Source organism: Cyprinus carpio, chromosome A22 (assembly GCF_018340385.1).
Source record: "Cyprinus carpio isolate SPL01 chromosome A22, ASM1834038v1, whole genome shotgun sequence".
In the NCBI taxonomy this organism is placed as follows: domain Eukaryota; kingdom Metazoa; phylum Chordata; class Actinopteri; order Cypriniformes; family Cyprinidae; genus Cyprinus; species Cyprinus carpio.
Window position 1 is genome coordinate 8,990,383 of NC_056593.1, and position 23,986 is coordinate 9,014,368.

The 23,986-nt window shown below is 32.9% G+C and overlaps 2 protein-coding genes across 3 annotated transcripts; both read right to left on the reverse strand.

Annotated features, from left to right (window-relative positions):
* Nucleotides 1-1,922: 1,922 nt before the first annotated feature.
* On the reverse strand, nucleotides 1,923-15,232 carry LOC109046988 (tetratricopeptide repeat protein 39C). Its single transcript, XM_042711762.1, has 15 exons — nucleotides 14,889-15,232; nucleotides 14,612-14,793; nucleotides 12,786-12,834; nucleotides 10,026-10,154; nucleotides 9,819-9,933; nucleotides 8,311-8,677; nucleotides 6,649-6,817; nucleotides 5,650-5,743; nucleotides 5,351-5,458; nucleotides 5,162-5,271; nucleotides 4,368-4,491; nucleotides 4,192-4,289; nucleotides 3,866-3,970; nucleotides 2,606-2,644; nucleotides 1,923-2,524 (listed from the first exon to the last, which is right to left on the reverse strand). The coding sequence occupies exons 2-15, from the start codon at nucleotides 14,749-14,751 to the stop codon at nucleotides 2,435-2,437; spliced, it is 1,737 nt and encodes a 578-aa protein (XP_042567696.1). The 5' UTR covers nucleotides 14,752-14,793; nucleotides 14,889-15,232; the 3' UTR covers nucleotides 1,923-2,434.
* A 2,857-nt stretch (nucleotides 15,233-18,089) lies between these two features.
* On the reverse strand, nucleotides 18,090-22,488 carry LOC109046989 (procathepsin L-like). 2 transcript variants are annotated; one of them, XM_042711763.1, is made up of 8 exons: nucleotides 21,833-22,488; nucleotides 21,071-21,228; nucleotides 20,025-20,147; nucleotides 19,675-19,839; nucleotides 19,320-19,541; nucleotides 19,065-19,233; nucleotides 18,513-18,618; nucleotides 18,090-18,231 (listed from the first exon to the last, which is right to left on the reverse strand). In XM_042711763.1, the coding sequence occupies exons 1-8, from the start codon at nucleotides 21,837-21,839 to the stop codon at nucleotides 18,132-18,134; spliced, it is 1,050 nt and encodes a 349-aa protein (XP_042567697.1). In that variant the 5' UTR covers nucleotides 21,840-22,488; the 3' UTR covers nucleotides 18,090-18,131. The 2 variants fall into 2 exon arrangements, with proteins under 2 accessions (XP_042567697.1, XP_042567698.1); XM_042711764.1 differs by lacking the exons at nucleotides 21,071-21,228; nucleotides 21,833-22,488 and adding an exon at nucleotides 20,356-20,747.
* Between the last annotated feature and the right edge of the window lie 1,498 nt (nucleotides 22,489-23,986).

Below are 23,986 nucleotides of genomic sequence, written 5' to 3' on the forward strand. Positions count from 1 at the left end.
CGTTAGGCTGAATGAGTTACCACAGCAGTACAGAATGAAAACATGTAAAATAATCAAATTTGAGTAGAACTTACCATCCTGAGTTCTGCAAAGCTCATGCCTTGAACATCATAATTCAGTGAACACATTGAACTCACGTACAATGTTTAATGACAAGTTTCGTTATTTTATTATTGAAATTTCCTAATTCTACTGTCCTCACAAGGTATAAACCCTGAACATCCAATATTGACACGTTTCACAGTGAAGACATGTTTTGAGCCTCTGGAGCTACTGACAGAGAGACCAGAGGGAATCACGTACAGTAGTGAATTAAAGCCCCAACATGGGACAGATGTTTACAGCTACGGGCCAAGAAAATAAGAAGGTGCAAGTTTCACAACAATTTAACAATATATACACCAACTCAAATCAATTCAAGTTATTCAGATATCATCAAAAAGAGATACTGATGTGCTGTTAAAAGTCTATAAACGATACGACTGGGCCAAAAATATTAAAGAACATCTGGCACAAAAAAAATCTATACAACTTACAGCTCGTCAAAAACAAGGTCCAAATTAAATGACCTCCTCTGGCCCCAGAGGAAGACCAGTAGGTAGTTGTGCATGGTTTTCACTTCAGAAAATATCTGCTGACCAGCAGAGGATATGAGAATGAAAGTTATGGCAAAGTTAAGCTGCTGTTCTCAACTTAATACACAGAATGGCAGATTTAATGAAATATGTTCTATATCCCACGTACATAAGGGTTACAAAGGGAACACATGGTTTAGTGTTAAAATGAAACTTTGCAATACATACAATGAAAACAGCCCACCTTTAATGCAATGCGTTTTAACCTGCAAAAGCGTCTTCAAGTAGACTAATGACAGACCGATATATCAGACTGATTCAACAACCAATATTTGACCATTTTGGCTAAATAATAAAAGCGGTACTTTTTATTTAGAAAGAAAGACATACAAATTTTAGATTTTATGGAATTTTTGTATTTTTAATTTATGGAGCAAAGTTCAGTAATCTTATAAGGGATTTTTTATCTATTGATATACACACATAAAGTGTAATATTTTTTACTGAAAATTACATATATAATAATAATAAAAATGTATAATTAAAAAATAATTAGTATAAATAATATATAATTAATAAATAATAATGCAAAATAAATTATACGCAATTTTCTTTAAAAATATTAACATTTATTTATTGCATTTTATATATATATATATATATATATATATATATATATATATATATATATATATTATATATATATATATAGATCCTATATATCCTAATCCTATATTGAATTTTCCATCAATTTATCTATCAACATGCAAAATGTAATATTTTTTACTGAAAATTATATATAATAATATATAAAAAAAAAATATATAATATATAAAATTCTCTAAAAAAAAATATACACATGTTTATTTTAAAATATATTATTAACACTACTTGCTCCAAAAAAAGTACATAATTTATCACTATTAAACACTTTTTTATATTTTTTCTGACACACAACACACATATTATATATAATGAAAATGCATATAATAATAAAAACATATATAGTTACACCTTATTTTAAGGTTGTCCTTGTTATGGTGTAATTAAGTATGAGTAATATTAATTAACCCTTACGGTTACTTAAAGTCAAGGTTTTGGTTTAGGGTTGGTTACTATATATTAGCATAAATTTACTCTAATTAGTATAGAAAGTAACAAGGACGCTGTAAAATAAAGCGTAACCTAAATCATAAATCATTAACTACAGTATTATTTTTAAGTAAAATAACTTTTAATATCATTAACTGAACACAGATTTGATGCAGATTGGACTAATATATAATTAAACCTTTATTTCAGTGAAATCATCACTGTCTCATATCGGCCCCCCGCCATTACACCAGACGCATACAAACTTGATTTGACATACACAGTAATTATTGGTACGTTTAGATACTATTATTCTTTGAGATAAAGGGTTACATAATATATTTTCTAATTTTTTATGTATTAATGTTATCTAATGTAGAGTTCTATCCCATGCTAATGTATTTTGTATGATAGTGCAAACCCTGGGAAAGGATCTAACCAGTCGGTCTACTCTTGTGTTTCTTTGTGAGAGTTACGTTTTCCTGCACTTCTGCAGATCAATCCTAACACACATAATCTGTGGATCTGCACTTGTCGTGGGTGGAAATGTGAATGTGAAAATTAGATTAGACCAACAGCTACATGAAGAGTGAACCTTTTCAATACTAGGCTGAAAAATATTGGCAAACTCGTCCTCCGTCCACCTGAAATCCGCTGACTTCCAGTCTCTCCCTCCAGAAAAGCTGGATTACTTCAAATGGCTTTCGTTTCAAAAAAGTGCTGGACAGGAGCGGTCAAAGTACAGTGCTCTTCTGCGTTCGGACGGGTCAGTGAGGGACCACTTCCTTTATGGAGGCGAGGGCAGAATGGATGCGGACGTGCAGCCTGTTCTCGAAGTCGTACCCGGCGTAGTTCTCCTGCAAGCAAAGCTAGTCACCACCTGAACTCAATTTACTGATGTATTCAAGATAATAATCGCTGATGTCTTACAGTCTTACCTTGGCCTGAAGCAGCAATGATCTTCCTTTACTCAGGGTCTTAGAAAGGGAAAAAATGAAATGAATTTAAAAGATTAAAGTTTAATAAATAAATCAAGTATATGTTAAGAAATAGTAAGAATAAATTAATTAATTTTATAAATACAATGCACCACATCAGTCTCTATTTTAATATAATTCCACAATATTTTAAATTATATATCATGTAAATTATATCTAAATATATAAACTAAAACCTGACCTCATAATATCTATAACTGAAAAATATTTATTTTAAAATTTTCATAAATTTTAAAAAATACTGTATAAATATGATTTATAAAATTCGTTGTATTTACATACACTTAAATTAATTATATATATATATATATATATATATATATATATATATATATATATATATATATACACATACACACACACACACGTTTATATTTAAGCTAAAACTTAAACTCCATAATTAAATTAAAAACAAATATATATAAAATATATAAAAACAAATATATATAAAATATTCATAAATTATAGTTATTATAAGTTTGTTTATATTATACTAAAACGTAAACTCATAACTACAATTTGAAAACAATTGTGCATTGTGTGTGTATATTATGCAGATATAATAGTTTATATTTAGATTATATATATAAAAATTTTGTTTACATTTAAACTAAAACTCATATCTATAATAAAAAATAAATTAACATTTAAAAAAAGAATAAATGATTAGAAAATAATACTTAAACATTCCTATTATTAATTATTTATTATATAAACAATACTATACATTTAATTCATTATTTTCTATATTATAAAATACAATACACAATATTAAATATACTTAGAAATAAAAAATAATATTATAATACAAACAAATATTCAATATCAATCTCCATTTAATTGAATAAAATCTCACTATATTTTTATTAAAATTCTAGATGTTAAATAGAGAATATTAAGCACCACACTTTGAGATTTATATGGTGATTATTGTTATTATTATTAATACTAAATGGCTCCAAAAGAAATGTAACAATTTCTGAAGCAAAGTTTGATAATTCTATATGTGTGTTAATCCTTGCAATGGTATTTTCAGAATAAAATGTATGATACACTTCAATGCAAATGTTTCTAAAAGACTGTCTGAACTGAACATAAAGAGTTGGGATTTTAAATAAAGTCCACTGGAAGCTGATGAATAAATATATTTATATACAGTGCCTACCAATTGAGAATAAAGGGATTGTGAATGCGCTTCACCTCTGGTTTAGCCAGTAACACACAGCCCAGCTCATAGCAGGAATAGGGCTGCACATAGCTGTTATTCATACGGCCGTATTCATCCTGCGCTGCCAGCTGGAACGACTGAACACAGTCACACAGAACCAGTATGTGAGAGGATAAACAAAACATGTTATTAATGTGCTATAATCTGCATTTTGTAGCATTTATGCTCTGAAATCTATTTGTAAAATGTACTTAGAAACTATTTTGCACCGTTACTGTACCTTTAAGATAAGTATAGGTAAATGACTTTAGTTTGCATACCTAATGCATTACAACAAACTTGATGAGACTGAACAAACCTGAACAGCGTCTTTAATATTCCCAAGACATTTCTGAATAGCACCAAGCAGCAGGTGTTTTAGGCCCAGGCTCGACTGCTCGTCCAGCCCCTGTAGCACTGAATACAGCATCAAGATCAGGGTTATCATGAGGAAACAGAGGCGCTCAGAGCTGACTGCCCATCCCGCCGCTCACCCTTGATTCATAAGCTGGAGTTTGGAGGAAGAGCAGTTTAGAAGAGCTTTCCATAAGTATAGCACCTCCACAACACCCAGAACGCACAGCTCTCGCGTAAGGGAGACTTTCCTCAGCCTATCTGCCTAGTGACACAAACAAAGTAGAAGAAAATATATGATGAATGTATACATTTATTTAAAAAAAATAAACAAGCAGGTTTAGAAATGTAATATGTTTACATTATTAATATACTATAGTATAATTTATCTGTAATTTGTAGTTTTTTTATCATTAATATAAAATGATAAATTATTTTTGAATTATGAATTCTAATAACCATAAGTGTATGCATGGTATGCATGATATATATATGTGTGTGTGTGTTGGTTTTATATATTCATTATGCATAATTTATTATTAATAGAAAAATTATTATTTTGTATTATAAATTTAAAAAAAAAATATATATAATGACTTATATACATTATACATTTATTATATTACAATAACTATAGTTAGGAGTTAAAATCATAGAGAAACAAACTTGAACGCAATACTTCAAGTTTAATTTTTTAAAGAAAATATATATATATTATTAATACTAATATAATAGATAAGAAAAATATATATATTAATACTAATATAATAGATAAATAAATAAAAATGGAATAGAAATTCCAAATTTCCATAAGCATAATTATTCATAAAAAAGTAATTATTTGTACCTTAACTACAAATTCATATGCATATATTATAGAAATCATGAGTTTAATTTAAAATAACTGCAAACAACTGAATTATTAGGTAACTCACTCTTTTCAGTGCAAACTGCTCAATCTGATTGTTCTTGCGTTTAAAAAGCTTCTGGACATCTTGGAAAACAGTTTTGGCTCCCTCTAGATCACCAGAAGCCCCCTGACATACTTTGGGTTGAGATGTAAAAGGTTTTATTAAAACAGTTATTTTATATTAGACAAAGAGTTTGACAGAACGGAATCGGACCTCCAGTGAGGTAAGCATAGTAACACTGTGACCACCGGGATTCATTCTTCAGCCGCTCAAACGACCTGAAGGCGTCTTCAAAGTTCATCTCTATCATGCTGCACCAGCCTGCAGATCCAGAGCAAATGAAACACTGGTTATAAATTGGTTGGAAGGTTTGTGCATGTGATTAACTGCATACATTTCTTTGAATGCAAGTCAAAATTCAAACAAATTGGACTAAATATTTAATAAATGACTGTACTACACGAGCACTGATTCTGTTCCTGCTGAAAAGTAAGACAACTTCAGATTTGTACCAATTTCATAGAGGCACACGTGTTGGATTTCTCTTTGGTCTGAGGCAAATTCCAGAGCATCCTGAAATGACGCCAGCGCACTGTTGATTTGACACTGAAAAAGAAAAGAAAAATAGATTAATTATGTATATTATATATATAAAAAAAAAATAAAAAAAAAATAATAATTTTTTTTTAACTAAAATTAATACACGTTTTTATTTTTTGTTATTATAATGTACAAATAATGTACATGAATTCTTATTTATGCTTATGTAAAATATTAAATTTATAAACACATTCATTTATTACATATTGTCTAATAGCAGATTAATTTTTATAATACATTTTACATATATTTATATATGTATTTTCTAATAATCATTATTAGTTCACAATTTAGTTAATATATAAACTATTACATATACATTATAATCAAAATTGTACACATAAGACATAATATAATAATATTAGATATATTGCAACAAATACTGTTTATATAACTGTAATATTTCATTATAACACTATAATAACAATGTTAATTCTATGAGTGTGTATATATACACATAAAACAAACAAATAATAATAAATACTGCAATAAATATTGTTTATAATATATTGTAACATTTTGAGTATAACAGTGTTTATAATAAAAAAAAGTTAATTTTAACAATATAATAAATATAAATGGTTGTTCCTGAGCCCAGATTTAAGTCGGGACACATGAAGCTCTGTCATGCTGTATTAGATGCTGTACACATTGTAGTCAGTGTATAATTTGTATTGGAGATGAGTGATATTAATGGTTGGCTTTGGATGCCTTCCATTGCATCTAACACACCCACTACTTGAAGAAAGTCATTGTGGTGGTTGCATAGAAATTAAATATCAGTGAAGCATAAACCGCATTATTATTTCAATGATTTAATTATGCCAAACGATTATCAAGCACCAAGCTTCTGCTCTGGTTTCATGTCACTGTTGATGCGATATCATAATGTGAAATCCCTCCATACCCACCTCTAATCTCTGCACACGTCCCTTAAAGAAGATGAAGAGAGAGGAGTTTGGGAAAACCATCGCCTTCTTCTGCAGAATGGCTTTGGCTTCCAGGAGCCCGGCTTGCGAGTCAGAGCCATCCAGAGCAAAGAAGGGCTGCACCACGGTGTGGTACCACAAAAGAGCCAAACTGAGAGACAAAACGAGAGAAAAGAATGCAAAGATCCATTGAATAACAGTTTGGATGTTTATTAGTTGTGTTTGGTTATATATTTGAATATATTTGCTTGTGCTACAGCAGCACCGATTAAAAAAAAGCAGCATCTATGCAACTGAAGAATAAATTGGGAGGGTTTTGCCCCGGGCTGGATTAAGTATGCTTAAATTCATCTCTATTATTAGAGCTGCTGCGCAATCTGTCAGCCCCAGAAAAACAACGTCCAAGAACAACTTAAATAACGAGATCACAAATAACGGTTTACGAAATGACGCAATTAAAATTACATTTAAAAAAATCTTAGAAATGATCACAGTTAACTAGATTTTATTTTTAAAATACATTTTATGAAGGATATATGAATGATGTTTGACTGTACTAAATTTGCTATAGTGTTCTGGATGGTTGCTAGGCTGTTGCTAAGGTGTTTTGGTTGGTTGCTAGAGTGTTTCTAAAAGTATACTAAGGTGTTATGGATGGTCTTGCTGCCATAATGCTAGGGTGTTGAGGATGGTTGCTAAATTGTTCTGGGTGGTTGTCAGACCATTGCTAGGATATTGTGGGTGGTTGTTAGGCTCTTGCTAGGTGGTTGATAAGGTGTTTTGGATGGTCTCCCTGCCATAATAATTGGGTCTTGTGGATGGGTTGCTAGGACATGGCTATCTAGCTGCTAAATTGATTTGGGTGGTTGCTATGTAGTTGATAAGGTGTTATGGATGGTCTTGCTGCAAAGCTCCAAGATAGACCTCGGATGGTTATTAGGTTGTTGCTATGTGGTTGCTAGATTGTTACGGGTGGTTACTAGGCTGTTGCAAGGATGTTTTTGTTGGTTGCCGAAGTGTTATGGATGGTTGCTTGGTGGTTGCTCCAAGATAGACCTCTCCAAATATGGCTCAAATTCCATCTTCAGCATAAGTATACTTTTTTTGGCCATTTTAAATGATCAGGGGTTGGTGTAAACCAGCTTTAGTCTAGACCCACTTGACTGCTGGACAGTTTTGCATATGAAAAATTCCCGCTCCCCACGGGATTCAGACCCACAACCTTGTGATTTAAAGTCTGTAGCTCTACTGACTGAGCTAGCAGAGCAAAATTCACATTTTCTTATAATAGTTTACTTGTTCACTTCTTGATGACATATGTTTAATAGTAATGGATGAGTCTGTGGTAGCATTTGCTTGCATATGCTCACATGACCTTTCCATCTAATGCCCTTTATCTCTAATTGTGACCTTTCAGATGCCATCAATTATGTAACCCCAGTGTGAAACCCTAACAGCATGTGCTCGCACACGAATTCACGTCATCAGGAGTGAGGGATTTTCTTCTGGTGTATGAGCGCCAAACATTTCTGTAGGGCTGTGCAAATGCTCATAATTAAGTATACACTAAAGAGAGAATCATGACAAAAGGTGGATTGACATTGCTAAGGTGCAAAAAAAAAAAAAAAAAAAACATTGTCTTACGTGGCGAGTGGCGCCTTCATATCTTTGCTCTCGCTGGCATATGCTAAGGACTCGAGACCTTGGTGACGGTCTCCCGGGAAGCCCAGCAGGTTGACGATCTTGAGCAGGTGTGGAGGCACCATTGAAATACACAAGTGAAAGAGCCCATAGCCGAAGCTGACTGAACCCTTCAGACGGTCCAGAACCTCTTCTGTTACCCGGCCGCCGCTCTCGGCTGAGGTGTTGTGATTGGCCTGATCAGAGGCCAGCGCCCCCTGCTGGTCGGAGGAGCGCCGGCAGCAGGCTTCCTGCAGTTGGCTGATGTCGCTGTAGCATTTGTTGTACATTTTCCAGGCCTTGCGGAGGATCCAGCCTCCTTTGATGTATGCTGAGGGGTGATAGGTCATATAATAACATTAAATGAAAGAAAATGTTAGAACTATAGAACATAATGTTCTATAGCATGATTGAGCCATTTAATATTTTTAATGACATGCTGAATCCTTTTAAATAATCTAAATTTGTGTATACTTAAAATAATAAAAAAGTAAAATGGTACGTAAAAATATATTAAATATATACACTATATTAAAATAATATTATTAATTTTCAAATACAAATATAAAATTAAAGAAATTCTATAATATACAATAAAGATGAAAAACAAATAAAAATAATCGCATGAATAAGCCTTTTAATATTTTTGGTGACCAGCTGAATTGTTTTTAATCATCCAAATTTGTGCATTCTTAAAATAATCAAAAATAATTTAAAATGGAAATTAAAAAAAAAAAAATCTTAAATTTTCTTCAAATAAAATATAAACATTTAAGAAATTCAAATATACAATAAAAATAAAAACAAAAAAGTAAAAGTAAATGCATGATTGAGTCTTTCAATAGTTTTCGTGACAAGCCGAGTCATTTTAATAATCCAAATTTGTGTATGCATTAACTAATTAAAATAAAATTATAAATAAATTCATTTTCTTTAGATTAATTTTCAAATAAAAATATAAAATTACAGGAATGCAGTTATACACAAAAATGCAAAAACAAAAAAACAATCAAGATAACTGCATGATTGTGATTTTTAATATATTTGATCAGAAGCTGAATCGTTTTTAATAATCCAAATTTGTGTATACCTACAGTAATAAAAATAGTAAATAAAAATAATCATAGTTTTCATAACATTAATTATTATTAATACAAATATAATTTAGATTTTTAATTAATCATTTAAAATAAAATATAAATTAAAGAACTTCAATAATATCAATAAAATAAAAAATAATAATAATAAAGATAAAATCTAAAAAATTACATTGCTTAATATTCTGGGGAAAAAATAGAATAAAGTAAACATGACATTACACCCGCACTTCTCTCCCCTTCAATATTTCAAGTTAGTTTACCCCCCCCACCCCCAAACACAATGGCATTCAAATGATGCAAATGATGTTCAAATCTGTTTTTTTCCATGATTCAACATTTTTCTAATGTAAAATGTAAACATGCGGAATCCACCTGAGAGTTCCTGTTTGACGAAAGACAGCACGGCGAGATAAACCTGACAGTCAGCCACGATGATCTGTCTCTGAAGACGATCCACAATCTCCACTCCTGATCTCTGCGAGTCCATCTGGCGTGAAGATAAAAACCAAGTTAATGTGAAGAAATGGGCAAACAGATTCAGTACGTCCTGCTGCCTCACACTCATGCAAACAAACTCACACTCTTCTTGATTTTGTTGCGGATGGTCTCGATGACGCCGGCGTTGTCGCTCTCGCAAAGCTTCTCAGTAGTTCTCAGATCATCACTGGCCATCTGCATTTTTTCCTCCTCAAATGTCATCATGGCGTTCTATGATCAGACAAATATTAGGGCTGCATGATATTGGAAAAAACTGACATTGCAAGCGATATACAATATGTATTGCAATTTGAAAAACACAGGATTTTTACCAGATGACTTCAATAGCTATATTTGGAAAGAATTAATCATTTTAGAATGAGTGGGTGATTTTGATGGGAAATGCATCTGCATGGAAAATAAAAATAATAACAAAAGAGCTGAAAATTATTTTTTTACTCTAAGGAATTTTTGGGAGTGTGACAATACAAAATAAAAATGAAAAACTATTTTATTGTGATTATTATTTAATTAAAGTATAAAAGAAATCTTGATATATACTTGTATCTTAATTCAAATATTTATTAAAAATAACATGTAAATGAAACCATTCACTCTGAAACCATTTTTTGGACCAATTCAATAGGACTATGAAAAAATAAAGATTATTATTTTATTGTGATTATTATTAAATTAAAATATAAAACAAAATATGACAACTGTTATATTAATTACTGTAATGTAAAATATAAAAAATGAAATACTTAATAAAAATAATGTGAGCACAGTGCCACACTTCACTCTGAAACCAGTATCGCACATATTTGCTTGTTTAAAATCGCAACCATACCGCAATATCTATTTTATGTCAATGTATCATGCAGCCCCATACTTATTTTACTTAAGTGCATGGTTTAGTCTAAAACAGCTTACAACTGCAGTTTCACACATTAAAAATTCCTGTTTAGCACTGGATTCCTTTCTATATCAAGACTTTTATAAAACATGACAAAAAACAGTAATATTATTAAAGGAAGTCAGATGCAAAATACAGAGCAGACGGGAAACAAACGTTCCTAGCAGAGACGACACAATGAGACATCAATACTCAATGGGTATTATTTCTGCACAATGTAATTATATCTTCTACAGTATGCCATTTTCTGATAGTATAATGTGTCTATTATTAGCTAGAGCTAAACCATGGCAACTACACTAGTGCTAAACAATAACCCAGACACCTCTGAAGGTCTTTTGGTAAAGTAATCCCTCACATTAGTGCTGACTAGCATCGGTCATGCCACGCCAAAGTCCCAAATGACATCATGCTGACATCACAATTCACATCCTGAGGCACCGGCCTTGACATAAAAGGTTGTGACAAGGTCTGTTCCTCAACTTTTGATGAGAAACTCAGGCTGCATTCTCTACTCAGTGTACTGCATACTGCACAGTTTATACTAAACACCTCCTACTATTTCTTAAAATAGAATGTGAAACAGTACTTATTACACAACAATAAACATTTCGCCTTTTGGGTATTCCATTCATATTCTAAGCACTGTAAGCATATACTATATACTGCAGAAATAGTGTGATATGCACACATTACTATTATTACATTAAAGGCACCAAAAAATTTTTTAAAAAAATTCACTTCATGGAAAAAAATATCCTGTAAATATAAGATGATGTAAAATAAATAAATAAAATGAATAACAATCAATTAAAACTTCCCTTCAGAAAAAAGAATAATAAAGAACAAATATTTGCTATTCTCCCATAAAATAAAATAAAAAATTTCACTTCAGGGAAAAAATATACTTAAAAAATGTTGAATAAACTTAAAAACATAAAAATATTATTTTAATTTATTCTACATTTTAAAAGGATAATTTTTCCCTGAAGTGAATTTTTATTTTATTGTTCATTTTATTTCATAGGAAAATAGCCCATATTTTTATAGGATATTTTTTCCATGAAGTGAAATTTTATTTTATTGCTATTTATTTAATTGATTATTTTCTATTTGTTTGTTTATTTATCAAATAAAATACTTTGTTTTCTCATATAAAGTAACAAAATAAAATAATAAACCATTAAAACAAAATTCACTTCAGGGAAATAAATATTCTATTAAATATAATAAAAATGTAGAAAACAATTTTAAAAAAAAAACACTTGCAATTCTCCTATCAAATGAAACAAAAATAAATAAATGAATATATAAACAAATGTATAAATTTAATTTCTGGACAAAAAAAAATCTATACAAATGTAGAATAAAATTTAAAAAATGGCTATTCTATAAAGTAAAATTTCACTTCATGGAAAAAATATCCTTCAAAAATGTATAATAAAATAATAATTAAAAAAACCTCTTGATATTCTCCTCTAAAATAAATATCTTATATAATTGTTTGCTATTATGAAAATCTCGGTTTCATCTCTTTTCTCGCTAATATTTCACTTCCTGTCCTCTCACTCCTGTTTAAAGGCTAGGATGAAACGAGAGCAGTGCTGCAGGGAACAGGACTGCAGTCGGAGTACGAATGAGAGCGTTTGCTGACTGTGTAACATAACAGATATAACAGAGATGGACAAGTAATGATGGGCTGATGTCAAACTAATTACACAAGAAAGTGTTACCACTTCAGCTACTTGTGTTGTTTTTCCCAGCATGTCACTGTTAACCAACAGGTTACGTGCCCCAACAAATAGAGTTCTAAGGGGTAATGGTAAAAGTAGCTTGGTGGCTAATACTGTGGGCAAGTATGGGCACTTTCAGTTCTCTAGAAAGCTGTTCTTGTGTCAAACGCACTGGAAGTACTAACTAAAAATCATTTAATGGAGTTCACTTACCAAGAAGCTGACAAAACTGGCGCCGAAGCTCATCAGCGGACTGTGGGTCCTGCAGACAGAATAGGGAATCATGGGATACTGCACTATAACTCAAGTTTAGCCTCTGAAAAAAAAAAAATTAATATTCCAGAAAAAAAAAAAATTGAGATGTAATTTTTTTTTTAAACCTGTTAGCTGAAAGCAAAATAAAAATTTGCCTTAATATTTAATAAAAATATTATTAAATATTATAATATATAATTAAATATTTAATATATATATAAAATATTTAAAATGAAAATATATATATATAATGTTAAGTACTATTATTCATCTGTAGATGATAAAAAAAAAAAAAAAAAAAAAAAAGACTTTCAACTTGATTTTCCAGGTGACTCTTTTATTTTTATCTCTCTAATCTCATATAATGCACAATATAATCTCCATGTGTTTATATGATGATTATTGTGCACAGTTTGCACCCATGCCTAAGGCAACATGGAGCATTCATCTATGTACCCGTCATTATACTTATCTGTTGTCTATGGTCTCACGAGAAGGTCTGGCTGAATTAGGTACAATGCCCATTATTTCTGCTGCGAGACCAATAACATATGTTCGATAAACTATTTTGCAACATACAATTAACGTAACATGATCTTTAAACACATCGAAAGTCAGTATCCAACCTTAACATGGGCATTTTGGCACGTTCCACCTCAGACCTTATTGACCGTATCCAACAGTTAACTCCGTTACTGACGATATAATCACCTCATTGAAATACAAAGCTATTTTAAGTATTTTCCAGTGTTATTTCACACTCACTGAGTAATTATAGTTTTATTAATATTTTTTGTTTGTGCATTTTTATATTTTCCCATTTTTATTTTAGCAATTTCGTTGTGTTTTAAAAATAGATATATTTATATAATGTTTGTTCATTTTTAATCCAGTTTTAGCTCATTTTAGTAAAAATTTAAACTAAAAATAATAAATAAAGTTTACGTTTTCTTATATTTTATTTCAGTTAATGTTTAAGTGGCATTTTTTGATGGTTTTTACTGAGATTCATTGATTTAAAGGATTAGTTCACTTCCGGAATAAAACTTTTTTTGATAATTTACTACCCCCCGTCTCTTCCGAGATGTTCATGTCTTTCAGTCTTGAGGAAAACATTCCAGTATTTTTCTCCCAAAACGATCTCTCAACGGATTAAAGGTTAAAAATGCAGTTTCAAAGGGCTCTACACGATCCCAGCAGAGCAATAAACGACCCAACCAGAGGAATAAGGGTAAAACCAACCGAAATGATTGGTAATTTTGGACCTTCAGCCCATTTGCCCCCAGTGAAGTCCATTATATGAAGAAAAGACAGTCTCAAGAATGAAAGACATGAACATCTTGGAAGACATGGGGGTGGGTAAATTACCAGGAAGTGAACTAATCCTTGAAGCTTTTAACAGTCACTTACATTCAACCCTGTTGCCTTATTTAAGGTCAGAATAAATGATCAAAACAAACAAATAGTTATTATATATGCTAGTCCATCTGCAAACCAACATTTTGTCCCAGAATAGCTAGAAACAGAAAACAAAGGAAGGATTTATTTGACTTTATTTTAAGCAATTAAAGCACACACACACATATTAATTATATGAATCTATATAATTTATAACAGTTCAAATAGTACTGAGGCCATGTCCCATATTTTGGTCATAAAACCTGGAAACGGATACAAATAAAAGCAGCGAGCCAAAATATGTGGCTCCCGTTCATGCAAACAAAAAAAAAAGGCTATTTTATAATACACATGATTCTAAAATCACAGATGCACATGAATGTTACCGGTATCTCCTGAAGAGCTCGTCGCTCTCTCTGAAGCCATTATTGAGCAGCATATTGATGCCCTGAAACGCCAGCTCGGCGTCATCTATCTGCTCGGCTTTCTCTTCAACCTGCTGCTGCGGGGAGTCTGGGCCTGCCATCCTCTCGGTTTACTCCTTTATAGGCCAAAAAAACTCGTTCTTCTGTAAATAAACCGCAGAGAAACAGTCGGGTTGTTTTGCGCTGAATAAACAACCATCGGTGTGGCGCGCGCGAGATTAAATGATCTTTCCCTTATCGATGGCCAGCAGCAAACCACTGGTGAAAACTGTCTGGAAAGAGTTTCTTTCCCTTCCGTGTCTGATCCGCGGTGCTAAGATGTTTTCAGACCCGCAATGGTTCCCTCCATCAGGCCGCCGCGAGCTGTGAAACATCAGCTGGCCGCGAGCATATCAGCATCGCGCGTGACGCACTGTTAAAGGAGAAACAGAGCAGTGTCCGCTTCTCATTCACTCCGCTGAGGTGTTACAGGTGACAGAGCCGATTCTGCTTTCAAACACAAGCTTGACAGCTTCCTCTCGACTGTAACACGCCCTTTGCCTCCAACCAGGAAACCACTTTCACATTAACCCTTGCAGATCCTCTGGCCTCAGCAGCAGGGATTCGGATTCAGCAGGAGTCGAATCTTATGAATCGATTCTAAAAAAAGATCCGTTCATTGATTGGTCCGCTATGCCAGTAGGTGGCAAGGTGAACAAGTTATTGAGGTACTCACTTGACGATGTATGTGCATCAGAAGAAATTTAATCTGCACTGTTTCAACCAGGTCTCGTCCCATTGGTCGGTATTTGTGACATCACAAATCCCAGAAAATATGTATTGTAGTCCAAACGAGTCGTTCCTTGTAGTTTTTGAAGAGAGATTTCTGTTAAATAAAATAAGTGGACTTTGGGCTTTGTAACTTTGCAGATCCCTTTTATGCTCAAACAGCAACATTACAGACTAAAGTTGAAAAGTATTATTTATTTTATTTAACTTATTTTATATATTAAACAGAGAAAAAATAAGAGATTTATTATTGTTTTCCTTTGGTTTTCAGAATTATGAGTTTTTGCTTTTTTTGAATGTCGAAATGAGTGACTGTAAGGAAAATTTAACATCCACAAACAAATGCGAAACTGGAAAACGGCACTAGGCTACATAACAGCGTGGCGCAGGGTAAGAAGAAAATATCTTAGTTAACTTGTAAAGATGCTTTTCACAACGTTTTTGTTTCTCAAAAGTTGTGTTTCCGTAACTGGTAACTGTGAAATCAGCAGTTTTAATCAATGTTGCATGTACAGATCAAGTCCAGCACGAAGCAACACAACTTTCATCTAGTTGTGGATGGCGTTCAAACACCCGATGGACATCCACTGAAAGGTTCACACATGATCTGCATGCAGTCTCCTGTCTATGTGGGACATGGAAAGCTTCACAAAACACAAGTACGATCGTGTAACTTCCCCATTTCAGCATGTAGATTAACCACAAGTATTCTGTTCTGTAAAAGATGCATCGCATTTTTTTTTCTGAGTAAGAAGTGGCTCAGAAGAGTATAATTGGATGAATTCAAGACCTCAGGGTTTCTAAAGGTTCTCCCTACGGATCCAGCTGACATTCGTGGGGTTACGTCCTGCTTCAAAGGCCTGACTGAGAAGGGGGCCTATTTTGCTGGAAATGGCACACATTTGATCTTAGGTTAGGCCCTTCATGTGTATTGTGGCAGAAAAATACATTAAAAAAATAAATTAAATATATTTGTTTGCCCAGAAAAGAACCTAGTGTGCCCTAATACCCACTAGCGCCCCTTGTGGCAACACTGAGATTGGAATTCAAGAATGCGTTTACGTTAATATATACTTGCGTAAAGTATCTTTCAGGCATTAATTTTATTATTAAGTTCAATATCACATACAGTATGGAATCTGTGTGGATTATGCTTCATTAGGTGGTGTTAAAAGCGCTATGGCACCGCACTGACCTTTGCTTTAAAAGCTGTCATTCTTATCATCTAAATGGCTTCTCCTTGTGGCTCATAGATGTATTTATCTGGTATGTCTGTGCTGTTCGATGCACCACAGAAGGAAGTTCAGGGCATAAAGACTCAGATGTCTGCCTGCACTTTCATCATTTATTCATAACATGTACATTAATGTGTGAATAACATGTACTTCCTCATTCAGGCCATGCAGAAAGCTTTCTTCCTCATTTCTTTCTGTCAGGAGCTGTCTCTTGCTTTCTGTCTCTTGTTATACATGTGAATGCGGTGAATATGTAATAATTGTACTTATTTGAAGCCTTATGACCATCATTCTGATTAACAGAATTGGGCTGAATTTAGGTAAAAGATTAAACAAATGTAAAAATATATATATTCACAAATACAATAATTAACAGACAAACATATAAATACATACATATAAACATATAAAAAGCTCTAGAAAAAGTTTTTTCAGTTTTTAAAATTACTTTAAATATTCATGTGGTAAAGTAACGTGGTAATTTTTGTAAGCAAATGTATTTTTTGAATGAATCATTTGTTTACTTTCATGAACTTTCAGCTGGATTCAGTATTGCATTTTAACATAATACTTTCACAGTTTATGCTATAAAAATTCAGAACAGAAATGTCAAATTTTAATAAGACTTTAATAAGAAATAAGACTTAATAAGACACTTTCTGTCTATGGAAGCCTGTTTTCGTTTTTGTTTTTTGTGGCGAGAAATTGCGAGATGTAAACTTAAAATTGTAAGAAAATCTCAGAATTGTAAGATATAAACTCAGCATTTTGAGGAAAAAAAAGACTGAACTATGAGATAAAAAAGTCGCAATGACTTAAATTTTGTTTATGCTTTGAGGGTGAGTAAAACACAGGCTAATTTTCATTTTTGGGTGAACTAACCCTTTAAGGAACTTTGTCAATTATTAACTTTTTATGTCTCAGAACTATGGCTAATTTTATTATCGGAATTTATGTATTTATTTTTTAAACATTTTATTTATTTATTTTATTTATTTATTTATTGTTGAAATATTTTATCTTTGAAAATGTAAAAACAAAAATATAAAAAGTGTAACTTTTTGTGTTTTATTTTTTAAATACTTTTGAGCACATTTATCATGTATGAAATGCAATTATTAAATATGGTTTCCAAAACACTGCCCAATAATAGCACCAAACCTTCTCGTTGACAGCACAGGTTTTAGCACATGACCTTGTCTCCATTAGTAGCCTATTGTGAGAACAATAGTCTTGTAATCTCAAAAACACCTGGGTATACAGTGAAAAAACACATGCAAGTTTGGACAGTGGGAGAGGTTAAAATGGACTGCAAAAACTTCAAACATTAATTTTCTATTGCAGGACTGAAGCACAGCTCCTTAGTGTAATAGTTGTTCTAGTGCCCTATTTTACAAACCCACTTTACAACTAAATGAACTGATTCTGACACAAAGTTCAGACTTCATAAGTCTTTATTTGGAAATGTCTGGTTCTTCTCACACAATGGGATAAAGACCATAGCTGGCGATCCCGCAAGTGTTTTTACCATTGCGGATCATTCGCATGTAGCCTCCTTCACCCCATCCTGTTCCCCAACTGAGAAAAGAAAGGAAAAGACAAGATCAGACACCTAGATTGCAACTACCAGTTTTTCTTTTTATATTTTTTTTGGTGGGTGGGGGGCATAAGTTTTATCATCTGATTCCAATACCGCAACATGGTACCCCCACGATACAATAATTTTTGTAAGGGTAATGAAGTTATCTACACTACAAGTGCACAGCATTAAAACAGGAGCGTTGTAGTTCATTGTGTTGTATTCAGTATATGTGGGGTGTTAATGTACTCATAAACCTAAATGATGGGCGTTCTCTTACCTGTTTTTGATTATCCAGTAATCTTTGCCATCCTCTGAGCCATAACCAACCACAAGCACAGCATGGTTGAGGTTGTTAGGGTTGCAGTTAGATTCCTTGTAGATTCCTAAAATATATTGTAGATATATGTGTGTATATATTATATATTATATATATATATATATATATATATATATATAAATATATATATATATATATATATATATAAATATACATATATATATATATTATATTACATATAAATTATTAATTATAAATTTTTTAAAAAATTAAATAAATGTTAAGTTATATTTGTGTATTAATATTTAAATTGATACCTATAATTTTATATAAAAATAAATACATAGTTAATATAATAGTTGAAAACAAAAATAGTTAAATATTAGTTAAACATTATTATTACTTATTCTTATGCTCATTGACTTTTAGAATCATAATGTAATATTATTCATAATATTAAAATATTTACTTTTAATATTTCTTTCTTTCTTTCTTTCTTTATTTATTATTATTATTTTGTTTTTAATAGAATCAATATTAGTGAAATCTTGCCTGAACTGTAGAAGAGGAAACTTATATGGTCGGCATCTATGGCGACAGTGATAGGACCGATGGTTGCCACGGCATCAGCCAGAGCCTGTTCATCTCCAGCCGGGATGAACCTGTAGTCACTGATTCTGGCGGCAACTAAACCTCTGTCATAGTAACAGGGTTGAGTATCCTGAAAAAAACAGAACCAAAAAAACATACATTCAGATTGGCCGAATCACGTGAAGAAGAAAAAGTCAAATGACTAAAACCACTCACCACTGACGTATAGGGGTAAGTGTCAGAGCTCTCCAACCCTTTATGGACCACATAATCATAGGCATTCGCCATCCAGGCACCACTGCAGCCATATGTGCCGTAAGACCTGGAACAGTCCACCAGCTGCTGCTCACTGAGGGACACCAACCGTCCTGTCTTCTTGAACATTTGTCCTTCAATGGCTCCTGTAGTGCTAAAGGCCCAGCAAGACCCACAGTATCCCTGCAAAGACATGACGAATCAATCATTTTAGAATCTAACATGCAGTATAATCATTTTCAACAGTACATGTATGACACTTGGGAATAAAAATAAGCTTATCAATGATCAATTAAAAAACTATAGAGAAACCCACCTGATCTTTGACTTCAGTCACGTATCCTTGTGCTCGATAGTCCACATTGGCCAATCCCAGTTTGTTAGCATTGTCATGGAGCGTTTGTGCGGATACGGTCTTTTCGCTCCTGTTTATCGGTTCATTAATTGTGGCGCCCAGCAAGCGTTTATACTCCATCTTGGTCTGAAGATGAGAAATTAGATAAAACATAATCTTAGATTAGAAATCCATTTTTTTTTTTTTTTTTTGTGGGATGTTACATCAACACCACTAGGTGTCACTGTAAGTCCACCTTTAAGAAAGCTAATACAAAAGTTTCTCATTGTTTATGATTTCAACAGTGTAAATTTTTAATCATTTTAACTTACAAGATCGCCATATTTGTTCATTGCCATGCTAAATGTAGACAGTCCGAAGCGGAAATCGTCGTTGTTCTTCTCAATCATTCGCATGTTGGTCTCCCAGATGAATTGTCTCTGAAGGTTGTCACTCTGCAGATATAAAGTCAAACTTCATGAGAAATACTAACAAAAATACAAGGCATAACATAGAGACAGTATAACATAATAATCTTAGCAACCACAAACTGATTAAAACGACTCAAATGTCACAAGAACACAATAGTGGTTTTCAACAGAGTTTTTAAAGGAACAATTCACCCAAAAATGAAAATTCTTGCTATTTTACTCTCTTTTTTACCTCATGCACTGTAAGGCCCTGATGAGACAGAATGTGTTTTTCAGTTGTTACTTTTTTTTTATTATTTAGAAAAGCGCAGTGCATTCTTTTTATGTTGCTAGGCAACCACAGAATCAGCTGTCCTGTCAGTCTTATCAAGGATTATAGTGTGAACGCTCTAAAATCTTCGGCTTGCTGTTAAATAAACTGTCATATTAGGAGAAACTTAAAAAAATACAGCTCTTGGTAACCCCCGACAGCCATCAAGAGTTTCTCCTCCATCATTGCAGTCTCCGGACATTCCAAGCAACTGTAAACTTCTGTCACCACAACAGAAGGCCCGCCTCTCCATTCATTTGATTGGACAATGGAAAAAAGATGAATGATGTCGGACTCTTTTCTGCGCTCAGAGCACTCCTACAAAAATGCAAGGCGCAGCAGGCAGCTTAAACGTGAGGTGTCCGGGGCGCGTAAACAGCTTACAAAACGCTCACTGCCAAAAGAAAACAATTTTAAAAAGGCGCATTTCACCGAAAAAAAAAAAAAAAAAACCATTTTTTTTTTCGTGGTAAATAAAACTTTTAGTTTTAAAAGAAGTTCATAAAAGATAATTTGAGTTTGTGTCTTCGTAATGCTTCCTGTTGTCTTGGACTTAACAGGAACATAAGTAAATAATGAACAAATTTTCATTTTTGGGTGTACTGTCCCTTTAAGACACACCCAGATTGTAATCAACCTCATCATTGTAGGATATTTGATGGAGATTTTTCCACATGTCCCACTCTGCAGCAGCCTCCTCTTCTGAATCTGCTGCCACCTGCAGAGGTCCCCACATCAGGAGGGCAAACACTGCCGCTCTACCCAACAGCGCCGCCCAGTGTGCTTGATACGTCCCTATACAAAACACATTAAATAAATAAAATGAGCACAAATTAGGTTACTAAATATTTAACATAAATATTTAAATTACAGGTCTTCAACCCTGATACTGAAAAAGTGCAGGCCAGGTGTGCTGAAGCCGGTTGGAAACTTCGCAGGACAGTTGGTCCCCTTGAGCAGGGCTGAAGACCTATGATTTAAATAACTGAATTTGTCTATAATATTTAAAGAAAGTGCAAAACGAAAATATGGTTATTTGCTATGGTTATATCACCTCTGATAACCTGAAAGTTTACAGGTTTTTTTTAGTTCTTATTCTGAGACTGATTCACTTTAACAAAAATAAGTAAGTAAACAAATGAATAAATAAAAATATTGAGCACTAAATAAATAAATAAATAAATATAGTGTTTTGGTTCAGCAATTCAGTTTAAATAAATGTTTTGATAACCTTAAAGTTTGAGTTTTGTTTTTAGTTTTTTTAATTTTACAAACAAACTAATGAATTCAGCATCTCAACTGAAATAAATATTTTTAACCAAATATTTCACATAAATAGAGTTAATAATATTTATTTACACCAGGTCCAAAACAAATGTGTGGTTCCTTCCAGACTTACCGAACATGTTGCTGCACAGGCTCTGCAGGAAGTGTGAGCGTTTGGAGTGCCGTGCGGATGAAACTGAAGCATGCCTTCTGCGTTATATACCATCGTGCTGAAGGTGTGTCCATACTATTAGGACTTGCTATACGTACTATGTCATCCTGCAAGAGGAAACCACTAATTAACAAGACTTAAAACATTTAAACCCAACCAACAACTTCATCAAAAACACTGACGCTGCTGCACATGAAGCGTTCCGAAATGTTGTCCTAAGAAATCAAATGTGATGGTTCATATGACATCTTTTCGTTTGTTATTGAATATTTAAATGAGGACTGAGTCAGCAGTGTTTTGAATGCCTGACGTGTTTTGTCTGACTTGATTCTTGTTTGGAATATAATGAATGTACTACAACAGACATTATATCCACAAAGTATAGTCCAACAACAGCAAGGCCTTTATTACGGGGGGTGTCTGCTGAGTCATCTGTCTTTCTCAGTTAACAGTGTGTTCTTCAGTGCTGTCATAATGCTGTCATAATTTACCCCCATTATTACTCTTCATCCCATGATTGCTTCTGCAGCTCATATTTTGAGGCTTTTCATTATGCACAGTCTGGTACAGGTAAATAGCCTTGCAATTTGCCTTATAAAATTACTTTAGCTTATTCAATAAAAAGGGTAGTTTTTGTTGTTGTTGTTGTTTTGTACTATAGCCTTTATTTTTTATATAGATTGTTTTTATATTATGCATTTCACACTTTAGCCTACAGTATACTGTATGTTTATATTTATATTTTATACTATAACCTATATTTGTAAACTATAGTGAGTAGCCTCTCGATTTTCCTTACAAAATCACTTGGTCATATGAAATAAAAATAATAAATATTAAAACCTTTTCTTTACTATAGCCTATTTTTTTTAATATATATTTTTACACTATAGACTATTTTTCTATTCTGTTCTATTATAGTGTGTGTTTCACAGCTAAAACAGCACCAATTTTTATTAACTTAATTAGCATAATTATTTGTTTCATACGTTTAATTGCTTGAGAGGTTATGAATAATTTACTGTCATTTTATGAATAATATGTGATACTGTAATTAAAAAAAAAAAAAAGTAACTAATCTGATAATGAGCATTTTAAAATGTAATATAGGCTAATCCAGTTTTTGGAATCTGACTACGCAATCCAGATTACAAGTAAATTTTCATTAGGCCTACATTACATTATTATACCATTACAGGTGGTGGTCATATAATTAGAATATCATCAAAAAGTTGATTTATTTCACTAATTCCATTCAAAAAGTGAAACTTGTATATTATATTCATTCATTACACACTGACTGATATATTTCAAATGTTTTATTTCTTTAATTTTGATGATTATAACTGACAACTAAGTTTTAATCCCCAAATCCCAAATTCAGTATCTCAGAAATTAGAATATTGTGAAAAGGTTCAATATTGAAGACACCTGGTGCCACCACCTAATCAGCTAATTAACTCAAAACGCCTGCCAAGGCCTTTTAATGGTCTCTCAGTCTAGTTCTGTAGGCTACACAATCATGGGGAAGACTGCTGACTTGACAGTTGTTCAAAAGACGACCATTGACCACCTTGCACAAGGAGGGCAAGACACAAAAGGTCATTGCAAAAGAGGCTGGCCTGTTCACAGAGCTCGTGGTCCAAGCCATAAATAGAGAGGCGAAGGGAAAGAAAAGATGTGGTAGAAAAGAGTGTACAAGCAATAGGGATAACCGCACCCTGGAGAGATTGTGAAACAAAACCCATTCAAAAATGTGGGGGAGATTCACAAAGAGTGGACTGCAGCTGGAGTCAGTGCTTCAAGAACCACTACGCGATGCAAGATGCAAAGACATGGGTTTCAGCTGTCGCCTTCCTTGTGTCAAGCCACTCTTGAACAATAGACAGCGTCAGAAGCGTCTCGCTTCAAAAAGGACTGGACTGCTGCTGAGTGGTCCCAACGTTATGTGGCTCTGATGAAAGTAAATTTTGCATTTCCTTTGGATAGCAAGGGTCCCAGAGATCTGGAGGAAGAGAGGAGAGGCAACACAATCCAAACGTTGCTTGAGGTCCAGTGTAAAGTTTTTCCACAGTCAGTGATGGTTTGGGGTGCCATGTCATCTGCTGGTGTTGG